The 17319-nt window shown below is 37.9% G+C and overlaps 1 protein-coding gene across 3 annotated transcripts in view; it reads right to left on the bottom strand.

Annotated features, from left to right (window-relative positions):
* The window catches only part of Ccdc148 (coiled-coil domain containing 148), a 274276-nt gene that overhangs the window by 120087 nt on the left and 136870 nt on the right, over positions 1-17319 (bottom strand). For all 3 annotated transcript variants that reach the window (XM_048345423.1, XM_048345424.1, XM_048345425.1), the window contains one exon: positions 16943-17149. In XM_048345423.1, the coding sequence (XP_048201380.1) occupies positions 16943-17149 (207 nt within the window). The remainder of the gene's footprint in view (positions 1-16942; positions 17150-17319) is intronic.

Below are 17319 nucleotides of genomic sequence, written 5' to 3'. Positions count from 1 at the left end.
CCAATGGAATCTTAATGTAGGTGCTATATGCTGCATTTCTACAAGTTCTATTTGACCTATTTTATATGTTTTAATTCCAAACTAAAATATTACATACGCTTATCCTTTCATCCATCTTATTTCTACTTGCTTTAACATATAAATAATAATTGTTTTAAAGTTCCTTTCTTTCAACTACATTATTGGAATGTTTGCTGAGACTGCTCTAGTCTTTAATTTTATCAGACATCTGTTTGGGTTGTGTGAAGATTTTTACTATATGCTAGACATTGTGATATATTAAAGAAGCAGTGCTTGTGTTATTTTCCTCCAACTAATGTTAAGTCTTAGTAAGGAAGACATTTAAATAGCCAGAAAATTGAAATACTGTTAGTTTTTTTTTTTTTTTTGGTTAATTTTTAGGGTAAATTTTTGGCTGTTTTTCAGTCTTGTCCATAATCTTTTTTTTTGTCTGTTGTGGGGCTTAAACTCAAAGCCTGGGTTTTGTCCCTGAGTTTTTTCATTCAAGGTTAGTGCTCTTAGCATTTTGAGTCACAGTGCTATTTGTCTACAGTCTGAGAGTATGGTCCTACACTCACGCCACGGCACTTTAGGGATTTCAGCTGAATGTCTACGTGTCAAGATGTCTCCACTTAAACTGGACTAAAACTCCAATTCTTACAACTGCTCCTAACTCTATGCCTCTTACCTTTGGAATCTCCACTCAGTCCTCAGCTATCTAGTAATTGTTTTCTCTTGGCCACTTAGTATTTTATCCCGTAAATCAGAAATTATAAGTTGGCAAAGACCTCAAGAGATATTTATGTGCATTTGTACATTTATGTAAGTATAAATACAAATGTAAATATATATATATATGTTAGAGACTGTTATCTTCCACTACTTCACCTCTTTTATCTTCTCTTTCAAATAGTAGCTACCTTTGCAATCCAAAATCCCATCTCTGATCCTTCACTTACAAAGACTGTTTTTTCCTGTTAGAGTAATATACCTCTACTCCATATTGAAAAATGATTTCATGAAGAAAACCAGGGTTAATATGAGGCTCAAATCTTACCCATGCACTAGTTGTACAATGCCTACAAACACTATTTATACATTTTATTCATTTTATAGTTTCCTACTGTGTGAGTGAGGCTGATATCAATTATTCTTCATCTCTGGAATTTAGAATTTTTTTAAAAGCCCTCTCTATTTAAGCTGATACCAGTGGTTCATGCCTATACTTCTAGCTATTCAGGAAGCTATGACTTGAAGGATTATAATTCAAAACCAATCCCGACAGAAAAGTTCACAAGAGATTCAATCTCTAATTAACCAGAAAAAAATGTGTGTCTGGAGGTGGTGATCAAGTGCTAGAGTGCCAGCCATGAGCAAAAAAGCTGAGCCATAGTATGAGACACTGAGTTTTATTCAAATCTGATTTTGGGAAGCCAAGTCCAAGTCTTTATTTCTCAGTACCTGATGCTTTTGCTTATTGGATAGCACTCTGCCAACTGAGTCATACTTCCATTCCCTCCAAATCTGCTTTCTAACAGTAAAGGAGGCTGAAATCATTAGAAAAGTTGATTATAGAAGAAAAAGTATTAGATGTGGAAAGAGTATCAAATGATACCTCTTGAAAAAAGATTATCTACTTCAACATTATCTGATGCCCTTAACTATTCTGGTTTCTTTATTGCTGGTGATGTTGTTTGAAGGAATTGTTTTGTTTTGTTGCCTGGTCTGGGGCTCGAACTTAGGGCCTCGTGTTCTCACTTGGCTTTCTTACTCATGGCTAGCACTCCGGTTTCTTTTCTAGGCCATGCAATCAGCTAGAGATGGGAACAAACATAAAAATCAAGATGGAGAGAAGAGAGCTGAGTGCCTGGTGATTTTGTTAGTGCCTGAAATATATCTCAGTTTTTATTTTTAAAACTAGATCTGACATCTTAGCATATTCAGTGTTGATAATTAAGTCTTGCACTTCACTTCTTAATGACTTTGCACCTGATATACTTGTTTCTACAGTGAACTTCTTCATAAATAAAGTAGGATGAAGACAGTGAAAAATAGCACCATATCAGAAGGTAAGGAAAAGGGAAAAATGCCAGCAGCTCATCCACTTCACTTCATTGGTATTTACTGAGTACCTATCATGTTTAAACACTGAGAATGCACTGGATAAGCAATGTTTGTTCCAAGATGATTAACATAGGGCTCATTTAAATTCATTTGTAACCTCTTACTTAACACGCAGAGTGTTTACTTGTAGATTTATAGGCACAGTCTACCTACCACAAATGAGGGAAACCATGCAACCTATGTTACTTCCCTTAAAATAATTTTTCCAAAGCCTTTCCATTCCCTTGCAATATCATCCTCCCCAACAGATGAGTAGAATCCCCTATGTATATACATACCACATTTTCTTGGTCCATTCATCTACTGAGGGGCATCTAGGCTGATTCCATATCTTGGCTATGGTAAATAATGCTGCAATGAACAGGTTGTGCTGGTAGCTTTAGTGTGGCTTTATTTGTGTTCTACTGGATAAATGCCCAGGATTGTAATTGCTGGGCCACAGAGTAGCTCTATGATTAGTTTTGAGGAACTTCCACACTGCTTTCCAGAGTGATTGAACATGCTTACACTCCCACCAACAGTGTATTAGAGTTTCCTTTCAGCCACATCCATGCCAGCATTTGTTATTGTTAGTTTTCTTGATACTGGCCATTATTACTGGGGGGAGGTAACATCGTAGTGCTATTTAGATTTGAATTTTCTTTATAGCCAGAGATGTTAAATATTTCTTCAGGTGTCTATTGGCATTTTTACTTCTTCTGAAGTCTCTCTTTAAATCATTGGCCTACCTATTATTTGTATTGTTGTTTCTGTGAGGGTTTATTTTTGGAAAGGTTAATTTTTTTTAGCTCTAAGTATATCTTGTATATTAGGCCTTTGCTTAGCTTTTAAAATTTATCTCTCATTCTGTGTGCTTTCTATTTAGCATGTTAGTTTTGTCATGCAGAAACTTTAAGTTTCATGCAATCTCATTTATCTAGTCTTTCTAGACTCCACGGAGAGTACAAATAGTGTAGTTCTTTTAAAAAGAAGCCCAACAAAATAGGTACCAGGAAATGGGTATGTGCAAGAGAAGAGGGTGGAGCCACAGGAAGAGGAGTAGAAGACTGAAGGGAGGAAGAGGGAGAATGCAGGCATGATTTCACTAGATATACCACAGAATTGAGAAATATAAGGGAAAGGGTGAGTTGGAGGAAGATGAAGATGTTTCAGTGATGACACAGATCAAGATGCATTGTACATATAAATTGCTTTGTTACAGGGCAAAAAAATTAAATATGTAACCTAAAATTAAGGTAAGGAAGGAAAGGGATAGGTGGGAATGTTAAAAAGGAGTGACAATCAAGATCCATTGTGTTGATACACTGCTGCTTTGGTGAATGGTAACTCCTTTGTACAACTACTTAAATAAAAATATTCCAGAAAAAAAGATAGGGCTCATACTTGCATGTGTGTTGGCAACATAGATTTTTCAATATGCTATAAGCATATTGAAACTATCAAACCACAGTTCCTTGCAAGGGATTAGAGAAAACCAAGAATTCATTCTGTCTAATAATGGACTCAAGAAAGACCTTTTGCAGCAGACGGTTGTGCTGTCTGGTGATAACTAAGAGTTAGCCAGGTAAAGGAAAGTAGGCAAGGCATTCCTTTTGCAAAGGCAAAAGCAACAGGAGGGACAGGAACCAAGTAAGGTGCAATTCAGTGTTTTGGGAAGAGAAATCGTACATTTTAAGGAATTTGCTATTTCTAAATTGTGAAGTGTGAAGTATCCAGAGAAAGGAGACTAGAAATTGCCAAGGGCCAAGTTATTGAGGACCCAGAAGGCCAAGAATTTAGCTAGGTTAAGCAAAGTAGTGCCACTGAGGAACTGTCAAGGTACCTTGAAGTGCATTTCAGAGAATTCTGTCAGCCACTTAGGGCTAGTGCCCCAAAGGTCAAAGTGAAAGCATAGCTAATAGTTCAGGAACAAAGTCCAGGGTCTAGAAATAGAAAGGAAAAAGTTAAGAGAGAAAATTTCTCAAATTTGTCAAGTGGGTATGAAAGTGAAGAAGAATAGGAAGCCAAGGTTCGAGTAAGAAGTAACATAGACTATTCCTTGAAAAAAATCGGGTTGCAAATGAAAGGATAGACATAGGTCCTCCCTAAAGTAGAGGATGACTTAAAATCCAAGAGAAGCTTTCTTTGGAAGCAGTCAACCATGTCTATTAGCTAAGAGAAACAATGAACAGAGTAAGAAAGACACACAGGTGGAAAACATTAAGTATTAATTGGGTCATAAAATTAAGTGTGTCAGAGTTCCTAATCTAAGGGAAGGACTAGTCTTCATCTTATTGTAGGAAGGCCAGGGACTGGCAAGGGACAGAAAGACCCAAAATGAGAGAGGAAAGAATTCCTCAGTGACTTAATTGCCTGAATAAAGTAGGACATGATTGTCTCCTGAGAGTCTGGGCCCATGAGTGTATGGTGTTAGATAAGGGAGTGTTGAGCATCCTAAAAGTCATAAAATGAATGGGAAGGCTATAGACAAGACCAAGACCTCTCCTGTGGCATGGAGGATCCACATGATATTTCTTGCTGCCAGAAGCACTGACATCTAGCAAGGAAGCAAAGAAAGCAACTATGAGACAGCTCTGGAAAAGAGCCTCCCCAGGCCAACTGTAGAAAGACAAATAAGTAAAGAAATGAAGAGTGCAGTGATGTAGGCTGGACACGGTGCAGGGACTCCATATCAGGAAAACATAGGGAATCAACAAGCAGGATTTTCTGGATATGTGAATGAGCAGTATTGCACCAGCCTTAACAAGCACGAAGCTCTGAATTCTTGCCCTATTGCTACTTAAACATGCAGGTTTTGTGGCAGCAGGAGACTGAATACTTTCCTTTTCCACTTCATCTCTTCTTTCAAGTGAGAGATCTAAATGGCTTTGCTTGCTACAGCAACCATTACTGGCAGAAAACAAAAATAGAACAGAGAGGGTATGCATTATCTCACAATTCCTTTACTACTTTTCTTTAAAGGCACAAGTCACCTAAATCATCGCCTAGCAAAAGGCCCTTTAAATTCTAAGGCTAAGGACAAAATCACGGTTAAATGTTTAATTAATGTTTATTGTAGCTAGCAAATTAGTTTCAGAAAGGTCAAATTTATAATACAATGAAGTAATATTTTCACACTCTGTGAATCTAATATATTGCATGCTGGGAACTACAGCATAATAAATATCTTCAATTATTTTGTAGGATTCTTATATGCAAACTATGAGGCTGAGATGGCATTGGATTTCAAGTTGAAGGAGCTACTGTGAACCTTAGGTAAGGCACTTAATCTTCCAGGCTGAGTCTTCAGATTTGTAAAATGATGGATAGGGATAAATCTCCAAGTTTTTATGTTAAAAATTATAATTTAACATTTTTTAAATTATTGTATGATTTCTAGATTTGTTTCTTTGATAATGCATTTTGGCCCCAGCTATAGTTTAATTAGTCTCAGGCCCTATGAGGAACACAAACACCAATAACACTATTACTATAGGAAAACATCCAATTTTGTGTTCAAATTTCTCCATTTACTGTCTATATTCAGCCTTTACAGTATGCATCCCTGAAAGCTGTTGGAACAACTGAAAGCATCTGATGCTGGATAATGTATAAAGAATGAAACAAAGTACTTGCTTTGCAAGCACAAGTTCAATCCTCAGCACTACCACAACAAAAATGTACAAAATCAATAACCAGTTCCAGCATATTAATATGTTCTTCCTCTGTGTTCAGATTATGGTTTATCTTTAGATGCTTAGAACCCTCAGTTCACAGTTCAGGTGGATACAGGGCCAGAAGGGGTCCTCCTGGGCAATGTGGTAGAGAAAGAATACAGGCTGCATGCAGAAGGGGCCAGGGATGTGAGGTAACTTTGCTTTACAATAGTCCTGTCTCACATGAGCTAATTCACTGTGTGAGATCAGCATTATGTTCCTCTGTCTCTCAATATTGCCACACTAGTGACTAAATTTTCAGAACACAATCCTAGGGGCTTATCCTCAAACCATATTCAAAACATGGCAACCCTATTGTGAGCATGCTCTCAGAGAAGATGCCATATTCTGTTTGAGGCTGAAATGGTGCACCACCTGCTCTGTAAGCAGGGGGCCCCGAGTTCAATCCCCAGCACTACCAAAAAACAATTCACAAAATCAGCATCCAGTTACAGTGGATTAATAATAGGTCTTTCCTCTGTGTTTGATTATGGTTTTCCTTCTTATGCTTTGATGCTTAGACTCTTTAAGAAAGGCATGGTAAAGAGAACAGCAAAAATCTCACTGACCAGTGACTAGCATTGCTCCAAGGAAGCCTGTCAGTAGTTAGTGCTGACCCGTTCCCTCCTACCAGTTCCGTTGCCTTGATATCTAGAGGGGCTATTCTTAGACAAATGCCCCCTTAGTGTGGGGCATACAGTTTTCCTTCAACTTGCCACTTTTCCAGGAGCCTAGTTGATCAGAAAAAACTCTGGACAGGATGCTTATGATAATGACCCCTTGCCTCTAGACAACAGTTTCTTAATTAGAGCACATTAACAAGTGGAGCACAGCCATTGCTTTGTTGAATGGCAACTCCTTCATACAACTACTCAAAGATATTTTTTAATCCATAAATAAATAAATAAAATGTTTTAAAACTTAAAAACTGATGAATAGCAAGTACTTCATTAGAACTTTCTAGCTTCCACTTATGTATATTAAGTTAGAAAGATTCGTTGCTACTATTTATACAGAAAAAAAATTTAATGCTGAATTTAATTGCTTACTTCAGGACTTCTTTTTTTTTTTTAAATCCTCAGAGGGTAGAGCTCACAAAACAATAAAACAGCCTGAAATGTAGTCAAGGACTGACACCTCTAAGGGGAGAAGCAGTGTGAGAAATGGCTTTCCTGCAGCAGAGCACCTAGTGGAGATAAGCTCACCATAGGAGTGAGCAGGAAGACTGGAGCTAAAATTCAAATGAACTCATAAATTTAATGGTTTAGTGGAGCATGAGGAAATAGAAGCTATATAAACTATAGACACTGGGGAATTTGCACCCATTCACAGCTTCCTGCACCAATCCTACAGATTACTCAGAAGCAAGGGTGAAGCCAGGGCAGAGGAGCTTCCAAAGGTGGTGCCCCTCTTGGTGAACTGAAACAAACTTTGAAGGTCAAATGGCTGCAGACTGGAGAAGGAGTGTCAAGCCCTCAGGGCACTGCAGCTGAAGGAAGGGACAAGGAAAATCTCTTCCTGAGGGGGGGCAGGAAAATCACCTTTACAAGAACCACAGGAGGCTGTTTGTATGGCATGGGGAAACAAGCTGGATACTGAAGAGGCTCAGACCACTGGGTAAGCCTGAGAACCAATAAACAGCAAGAAAACAGAAAGCCTCTTTACATAACTACCAAGTATATACTGACAATCTAACAGCAGAGGGAACAGAAATGGGGCAGAGACCCTCTCAGAAATACAGGCTAGCTCAGAAACCCAAAACCACTATTCACAAGCATAGTAACATAAGTTGCAAATTCCTGAACATAACTAAACTATGATACTTCCATATTATAAAATACTGAAACAGCAATGGAAACAACTATTGATACAAGAGAAGAATCTATTGACAAAAAAATGACATGTCTTGAACTCAAAGGCAGCATACTAAGGGAATAAAAATCTCATTCAAAGGGTCATCTACTCCATGTGTCTATGTTTATATGACCATTCCAGAGCAGGCAAAACTAGAGAGACTGAGAGCAGGTCAGTGGTTGCCCAAGGCTGGAGGTGGGTCAAGGATTTCTTATACAGAAGTATGAAGCATTTTTGAGAATGATAGAACTATTTTATTTCCTGACTATGGTGGTAATTTATGTCACAAATTTGTCAATACTCATAGAACTTTCTTTAAAAGAATGTTGATTTTACTGTGGGTCTCAAAAACACATAAAAATAAAAATCAATATTTTAAGTACAATGAAGTTTTGTTCATCCACAAATACCAGTAAAGACTAAAGGTGGCAAATTCAAGGCCTGAGTTCAAACCTCAGTGCCTCCAAAACAAAAATCAAAAACATCCTTAGAGAATGAAAATACAAAGCACTAATGAGAAAAAATAAAAAGAAGGAAATACAACTTGTCCTCAGAATATATAAAAGGCATATGAATGAATGAAAACTAACAACAACAATGAAAAACCACTTGTTTCCATACCTTGAAGTTCATTTCACCTAGTATCACCTTATATGGTCATATGTACATAGTTATTGAGCTATTGTGATCCTCTGGGTCTGGCTCACTGCACTTAGAAAGTCTTTAGCTCATTTGTTAATGGGGCAGTTGTTTTGTTAAGGATTTGTTCTGGAGAAACCTAATTTTTTTAGTTCTAAGTATATTTTAGATATGAGGCTCTTGTCTGTTGTATGGCCAGTGAAGATTTCTCCCAGTCTCTCCCAGTTTCTATTTCTCCCAGTTTCTATTTTTCTTGCAAGCTTTGTCCTTTGCCATGCAGAAGCTCTGCAGTTTGATGCAATCCAATTTGTCCAACCTTTCTTTGATTTGTTGTGTTTCTGGGTCTTTATTAAGAAAGTTTCAACCTGTTACAAGGAGCCCACGTGTTTCTCCTATTCCTTCCTTCAATGTTTTCAATGTATCTGCTTTTAACTCAAGGTCTCTTGAAGGAGGGAATGAAGAGTTAAAGTAAACCCATTTTCAGGCAGCCCCCGTTTTGTTGTCTGTTTAAACTATGAGCAAACCTAGGGCAAGCTTATTAGGGCCCAGCCGGTCAAGAACTCTAACCGCCTGAGAATGCTTAACTCTAACCACCCCCGGAATGCCCCGAGCCCTGAACCAATCAGATTTGTACCCATGTCCTAATCTTGCTTGCTTGAACACCTGATTGCTGTAACTTTGTTTTTTGTCTTGCTTGAACACCTGATTGCTGTAACTTTGTTTTTTGCCTTTATAAGCCCTGTGCAGTTGCAGCTCGGGGCTTCCTCCTAACCTCCGCTGTGTCAGTGGGTAAGACGAGGCCCGGGCTGCGGCCCGCTTAAATAAAGCCTTGCCTTGCTTTTGCATTTCTGAACGTCTGAGTCTCGGTGGTCTTCTTGCTGGTCGTTTTGTGACTTGGCATAACACTCTGATCCATTTGGAATTGATTTGGGTGTAGGGTGATATGTAAGGATCTAGCTTTCATTTGTTGTTATTTTTAATGTACTATGTGAAATTATTTCATTTTTCTTGTTTTTTTCTTCCATATGGTTTAGCCCCTGTTGTCACTGTATTTGATTTTGTTACCCTAGGTGTGGTATATATGCTTAACTGAATTAGAAAAAGGGAAAGGGAATATCAAAATGGTGAGGCAAAGGATAAAAGGTGAACCAATGCAACAGTGATACTTACAAGACAATATGTTGTAAACTAACTGTAAAACTTGGGGGAGGGGATTGGAGAGAAGGGAAGGTATCTGTATATAATTGTGAACTACTAAGATTTATACAACATTGCTTGGTAAGGTCTGCTTTGGGTCTTAAATGGTACTCACAGGTGCTTGTCGATTGGCATTTCCAATCCAAATGGGCAGAAGAAGCACAAGAAAGATGGCAAACAAGGGAAACTCATCTCCCACTCAAAACAAGCAGGAAGCAGAGCAGCCAATCAAAGACCTAGAAGAGAACCTTCAAAATGCTCTACAAACTTTACTGATAAAAAAAGTTAAATGAAAAGTTTAAATCTCTTCAGACAACTATTCTAGATTGTAAGGAGGTGAACCAAAAGTTAATAGAGGATTTCATGACCTCCACAAATAGAAAAATAAATGAACTTCAAGAATCCAATGAAAAGATAGCTACCCAGCTAAAAGATTTGAGAGACACCACTCAGAACCAAGTTAATGAAGTAAAGAAGTCCATACATAACCTAGAAGAAAATTTTAGCAAAGACATGGTAGCCATCAAGAAAGACCAGTCAGAAGGAAGGGAGATTCGAAATCAAGTAGCTAGCCTACAGACCAAACTAGATGAAGCAGAGGATGGAATCTGAGGAACTGAAGATTCCCTAGAATCTATGGAGAAAGAACAAAAAACAATACAAAACCAATCCTATCTGCAAAACAGATCACTCCAGGATCTCCAAGATACAATCAGGAAGCCCAATTTAAGACTAATAGGTATTATGAAAAACCTAGAGAAAGAAGTCAATGGAATAGGCAACTTATTTAACAGAATATTAGCCGAGAACTTCCCAAATATCCAGAAGGATAGGCTTATCCAGATACAAGAAGCATTCAGAACCCCAAAATGATCAGACCAGAATAGGACATCTCCCCGCCACATTGTGTGTGATCAAAACAGAATAAATAGAGCCCAAGAAAGAATCCTTAAAGCTTCTAGGAAGAAGAAAGTAATCATATATAAAGGAAAACCAATCAGAATTACCCCAGACTTCTCAGCAGAGACCATGAAAGCAAGGAGAGCCTGGAATGATATATGCCACACCCTAAAGAAAAATAACTATCAACCAAGAATACTGTAACCAGCTAAATTCTCATTCATAGCTGAAGGTCAAATAAAAGTCTTCCACAGTAAGGAAAAACTGAAACAATAGGTCTTCACCAAACCAGCTTTACAGAAAATCCTCAAGGAAGTACTACACATGGAAAATAATCAGGATCACAATATAGACAGAGAAATGAACCCTAAATAGAAAACCAGAATATTAGATCAAAAATTGGGAAGAAACAGCTTTTAACAACATAGCTATAATGAAAGGAACAAATGATCATCTCTCAATCCTAACTCTCAACATTAATGGACTTAATTCTCCAATTAAACAACATAGGCTCATAAACTGGACCAAAACTCAAGATCCATGTTTCTGCTGCCTCCAAAAGACACATCTATCCAGCAAAAGCAAACATCTTCTAAAAGTGAAAGGCTGGAATAAAATCTACCAAGCAAATAGCCCACATAAGCTGGCTGGAGTTGCAATCCTAGTATCAGATAAAATTGACTTCAAATTAAAAATGGTAAGAAGAGACAAAGAAGGTTACTACATACTAATAAATGGATCTCTCCTACAGGAGGATATAACCATCCTAAATATCTATACCCCAAATACAGGAGCACCCAACTTCATCAACCACTGATTCTAAAAACACTCATAGACCCAAACATATTGATAGTTGGAGACTTGAACACTCCACTGTCAGCTCTGGACAGATCAACATGCCAAAAACTGAGCAAAAAAACCTCAGAACTAAACAACTGCATACACCAACTAGACTTAACCGACATCTACAGAATATTCCACCCAGCAACACCAGAATACACATTCTTGTCAGCACATGGGACATTCTCCAAAATAGATCATATCTTAGGGCACAGAGAAAATCTGTACAAATTCAGAAGTATCGAAATCGTTCCCTACATTCTCTCAGACAACAATGGAATAAAATGAGAGCTCAACTCAAACAGCCACCACAGAAAATCCTAAAATTCATGGAGATTAAGCAACACATTGCTGAACTATCAGTGGATCATTGAAGAAATTAAAATGGAAATTCAAATGTTTATGGAATTCAACCAAGATGAGGACACAAAGAACCAGCTCCTTTGGGACACAGTAAAGGAAGTACTCAGAGAAAAATTTCTATCTCTGAGTACCTACATCAACAGGAGAAACAGCAATTCAACAACTTAAAGAAGCAAGTTAAGCTCCTCAAAAGAGAACAGCAAGCCAAACCCCAAGCCAATAAATGGAAGCAAATAATTAAAATCAAATCAGAATTCAATGACTTAGAATAAAAAAAACTATCAAAAGAATCAACAAAAGGAAGAGTTTGTTCTTTGAAAAAGTTAACAAGATAGACAGACCCCTAGCAAATCTGACCAAAGAACGAAGACAGCACACCCAAATAAACAAGATCAGAGATGAAACAGGTAACATCACCACAGAAAAACCAAAATTCAGAACACAATAAAGGACTATTTTACAAACTTTTAAGCCAACGAATTTGAGAACCTGGTAGAAATGGATGATTTCCTAGCAAAAATGGATATCCCAAACTCAACCATGAAGATTTAAACCTTCTAAACAGACCCATATCCAACATTGAATTAGAAACTGCAATAAGAGATCTCCCATCCAAGAAAAGCCCAGGTCCAGAAAGATTCACAGCAGAATTCTACAAGGCCTTCAAAACAGAACTCACACCAATATTTCTCAAACTCTTCAATGAAATTGAAAGAGGAAGTTCGCTACCAAACACATTCTATGATGCCAGTATAACCCTCATCCCAAAACCAGGCAGGGACTCATCAAGGAAAGAGAACTATAGACGGATTTCCCTGACGAACATAGATGCAAAAATTCTCAACAACATTCTGGCTAATCGATTTCAACAGGTCATCAAAAAAAATCATATACCATGATCAAACTGGATTCATCCCAGGGATGCAAAGTTGATTCAATATACGCAAGTCAATTAATGTAAACCACCATATCAACAGGAGCAAGGAAAAGAATCACATGGTTATATCCCTAGATGCAGAAAAGGCATTCGATAAAATCCAGCACCCATTTATGATAAAAGCCCTGGAAAAACTGGGATTCCAGGGAACATTTCTGAATAATGGCAGTCTATGACAAAAAACAGCAAGCATAATTCTAAATGGTGAAAAGCTAAAGCCATTCTTTTTAAAATCAGGAGCAAGATAGGGATGTCTGCTCTCTCCTCTCATAGTGCTAAAATTCCTAGCCAGAGCAATTAGGCAAGAGGAAGACATAAAGGGGATCCAAATAGGAAAAGAGGAAGTTAAACTTTCTCTCTTTGCAGATGGCATGATCCTATACCTAAAGAACCCCATAGACTCTACTCCCAAGCTACTAGAGCTGATCCAAAACTTTGGCAAAGTTGCAGGATATAAAATAAACCCTCAAAAGTCAATGGCTTTTCTATATGCTAATGACCTGAAGACAGAGGCTGAAATCAGGAAAGCAACTCCTTTTGCAATAGCCTCAAAAAACATAAAATACCTAGGAATAACCTTAACCAAGGAAGTGAAAGACCTCTACGATGAGAACATTAAAAACATGAAAAATGAAATTAAGGCAGAACTAAGGAAATGGAAAAAACTCCCATGCTCTTGGATTGGGAGGATTAATATTGTCAAAATGGCAATATTGCCAAAGCCTATCGACAAATTCAATGTGATACCCATCAACATCCCAACACCATTATTTAATGAAATAGAGGAAGCAATCCAAAAGCTCATATGGAACAATAAAAGACCCCGAATAGCAAAAACAATCCTAAGCAGAAAGAACAGTGCTGGAGGAATTACAATACCAAACTTCAAGCTGTATTACAAAGCTAGAGTAAAAAAAAAAAAAAAAAAAAAGCTTGGTATTGGCACAGGAACAGGCCTGAAGACCAATGGAACAGAACTGAAGACCCAGAAATGAATCCACAGAACTATGCCTACTTCATCTTTGATAAAGGAGCTAAAAAAATAGGATGTAAGAAAGATAGTCTCTTTAACAAATGGTGCTGGCAAAACTGTTTCAACACCTGCAACAAACTAAAACTAGATCCTTATATATCACCCTGCACCAAATGGGCCAAATTCCAAATGGGTCAAAGACCTCTAAATAAAAACAGATACCCTGAAAACACTACAAGAAGGAGTAGGAGAAACACTTGGGCTCCTTGGCACAGGATGAAACTTCCTTAATAAAGGCCCAGAATTACAACAAATCAAAGCAAGGTTGGACAAATGGAACTGCATCAAACTGCAGAGCTTCTGCAGAGCAAAGGACATAGATCGCAGGATAAACAGAATTCCCACAGATTGGGAAAAGATCTTTACTGGCCATACAACAGACAAAGGCCTCATATCTAAAGCATATGCAGAACTAAAAAAATTAAATTCCTCCAAAACAAAACGACAAAGAACCAACAGCCCCCTCAAAAAATGGGCTAAGGACTTAAAAAGAGACTTCTCTGATGAGGAAATGAGAATAGCCAAGAGACATATGAAAAAGTACTGTACATCACCGGCCATAAAAGAAATACAAATCAAAACAACATTGAAATTCCACTTCACCCCAGTAAGAATGTCCATTATCAAGAAAACTAACAATAACAAATGTTGGCGGGGATGTGGCCAAAAGGGAACCCTACTTCATTGTTGGTGGGAATTGTAAACTGGTTCAGCCACTCTGGAAAGTGATATGGAGATTACTCAGAAGGCTAAACATAGAGCTCCCCTATCACCCAGCAGCCCCACTTTTGGGCATCTACCCAAAAGACTACAAACAAGAACATATGAAAGCCACCAGCACAATAATGTTCATTGCAGCACAATTTGTCATAGCTAAAATATGGAACCAACCCAGATGTCCCTCAGTAGGCGAATGGATCCGGAAAATGTGGTACATATACACAATGGAATTTTATGCCTCTATCAGAAAGAATGACATTGCCCCATTTGTAAGGAAATGGAAGCACTTGGAAAAAAATATAGTAAGTGAGGTGAGCCACACCCAAAAAAGCATTGACACTATGGTTTCTCTCATAGGGAATAATTATCACATGTTTAGGCTAGTCACAGCAGAGGATCACAAGAGCCCAATAGCTATGCCCTTATGAACACATAAGATGATGCTAAGTGAAATGAACTCCATGTTATGGAAATGACTGTTATACCACTGTTGTAATTACTTTCAACATGCCATGTGAAATCGTAGCTTCTATTGTTGATTATCCTATTGTATCCCCTTCCTGTGGTTGTACCTGCACTATCACTGTATCTTATCTGAGTACACTGGAAACTGTATATACTGGTATTAGAATTAGTAAAGTGAAAGGGAATATCAAAATCGAGAGACAAAGGATAAAAAGACAAATGACTACAAAAGCAATACTTGCAAAACCATTGGTGTAAACCAACTGAATAACTCGTGGAGGGGAGAATATAAGGGAGGGGAGAGGGGGGTGAAGAAGGAGGTAACAAATAGTACAAGAAATGTACCCATGGCCTAATATATGAAACTGTAATCCCTTTGACAATAAATAAGTAATTATTACTAAAAAAAAAAAGGGAATAACCATAGTGTCATTATCATCGTGGAAAAATAATTCTGGAATGAATGGACATTTCTATGAATAGGAAAACATATAACAAAATTGTACTATGTGCACACAGTGAAATACAACACAATGACTTTTTAAAAAATCAAATGAGAGTAATCTGAAAGAAGGAAGCGAGGACTTAATGTGTGATTAGAATCATAGGAAGTTCTGGACTAGACAAAAATCATCTACAGTCAGAACAGCAATAACAAATGGGTTAGTATTTACTGAGACGAGCCATGAAGAAGCCTTTTGGGCTGCAGGAAACATTCCAGCTCATAATCTCAATGGTTTTACCTGGGTGTATATGTAAGTAGACTTCATCCAATAGTATACTTAAGTACTGTGCATTTTTCTGTATGTATGTTTACCTCATACAATACAATGCAAAGTAAACATCACTTGCACCACAGCACAAGGGCTAATAACAGTGTGCAGAAGAGGTAGGATTTGTCCTGGCCCCTAATCCTGTGCATTTTCTATCAGCCTAGGGTGGGGAAGGAACATGTATAAGCTCTGTAGTCTGTTGTAGACCAGCCTCAATTCTTTTCCTTTTCAGGCCTAAACTTATGCAGTATGAAAAGAAATACCTTTCTGGTTTATTAAAAATAATGTGGAGCAAGCACTTTCCTGTAATGTTATAAAACGGGAACGTTTGTTTTTACATACCTATTCATGGCTACAGCATAATGTCTTCCAGGTTTTTATTTCTATTAAGTGAATAAATTTTCTTGGTGTGCCATCATCCTCTTATTCTATCATATATCATCAAAGCAAGACTGGGGCACTTTGTTGCATTTCCACCTGAGTATAATTTGTTTTCCTGGCCCCTGCCAATGCCCTGGGGGTTGGTAGTGTGTCTGCATCAGGCCACCAGGGCTCAGACATTATGACTGGCATGGAGATGGCAGTTGTTCCAACAGAGCAGATACTCTTTTCAGTTCTGCCACTGAGGCAACTGCTGCTGATTTCCCTGTGTGCATCCAACATCAGCCCTCAATCAGGCCAACTAACAGGAGGATAATCCTATTTCTTCCCCCACAGTTTGTGGAGGGTTATTCATTGCCCAGTAAAAACTTGCCCCAATAAATTTTCTGATGAATGCCCTTTTCTACTTCATATCTTGACTTCACCCTTTGTTGAGCTGGTTGTTTTATGATAGAGTCTTACATTTGTGCAGGAGCATACCTGGGCCACTATCAATCTCTCTTTAGGCTTCCTATCTTAACTAAGGTCACAGGTGCATACCTCTGCACCCAGTTCTTGATTGTGGAGAAGTCTAACAATTTTTCTTCTCATATTGGACTTGAACCAGGATACTCCCAATGTGAGTCTTCCAAATAGCTAGGATTACAGATGTGCACCACCACCACCCGGCCATAACTTTATATCTTTGATATAAATGAAAAGCCCATAATTGTTCAGCTCCTTTGTAATTCCATCCTATATTTCCTTCTAGCACTTCATTCCAGTGTACAGCATCTATAGTTGTTGCTGGATATACCCATAAATTTTTCAACATTAATATCCTATAACTTTAGGTTGAACAATATAACACTAATGTTTGCTGACTATGTTTTGCCTGAAAGAATTGTTGTTTCCTGTGGTTCAAACTAACCATTTCATTTAAGATAGGCTCTACAGTGAAACTGAATGGTAGGTTTAAATTTAAGCAAAAAGAAAAACAGGTTCTCAAATGACATCTACACAAATACCAAAGTATCTTTACCTTGGCTTTCAGATGAGCACACAGTTCTTGTTGCTTTTTCCTGTCCTTTGCCAATGTGCTCTCCAATTCATGAGCTACACAGGCCTCAAGGAGCGTCATCGCTGCCTTCTGTGTAAAGTCTTTCCTGTTCTTACTCCAGTTTTCTATCAGCATCCTTCGCTGCTCCTTAGCAAAGTGATGTTGGACACAATATTTCTCATGTTCTACCTGAAAAGATAATAAATGATAATCATTTATCACTGTGAAAGTGGACCTTTAGTTCATGTCATGCTTATGAAAATGAATAAAAGTAATTATAATCAGTGATTTTGAAAAATGGGGGACAAGCTTAACTTGTCCCCCACTAGTTAACTGGTTGCCAATGGACAGTCATTTAA

This window comes from Perognathus longimembris, chromosome 4 (genome assembly GCF_023159225.1).
Source record: "Perognathus longimembris pacificus isolate PPM17 chromosome 4, ASM2315922v1, whole genome shotgun sequence".
NCBI lineage: Eukaryota > Metazoa > Chordata > Mammalia > Rodentia > Heteromyidae > Perognathus > Perognathus longimembris.
The sequence above is the reverse complement of the archived record's forward strand: the minus strand, read 5'-3'. Positions and strand labels throughout refer to the sequence as shown.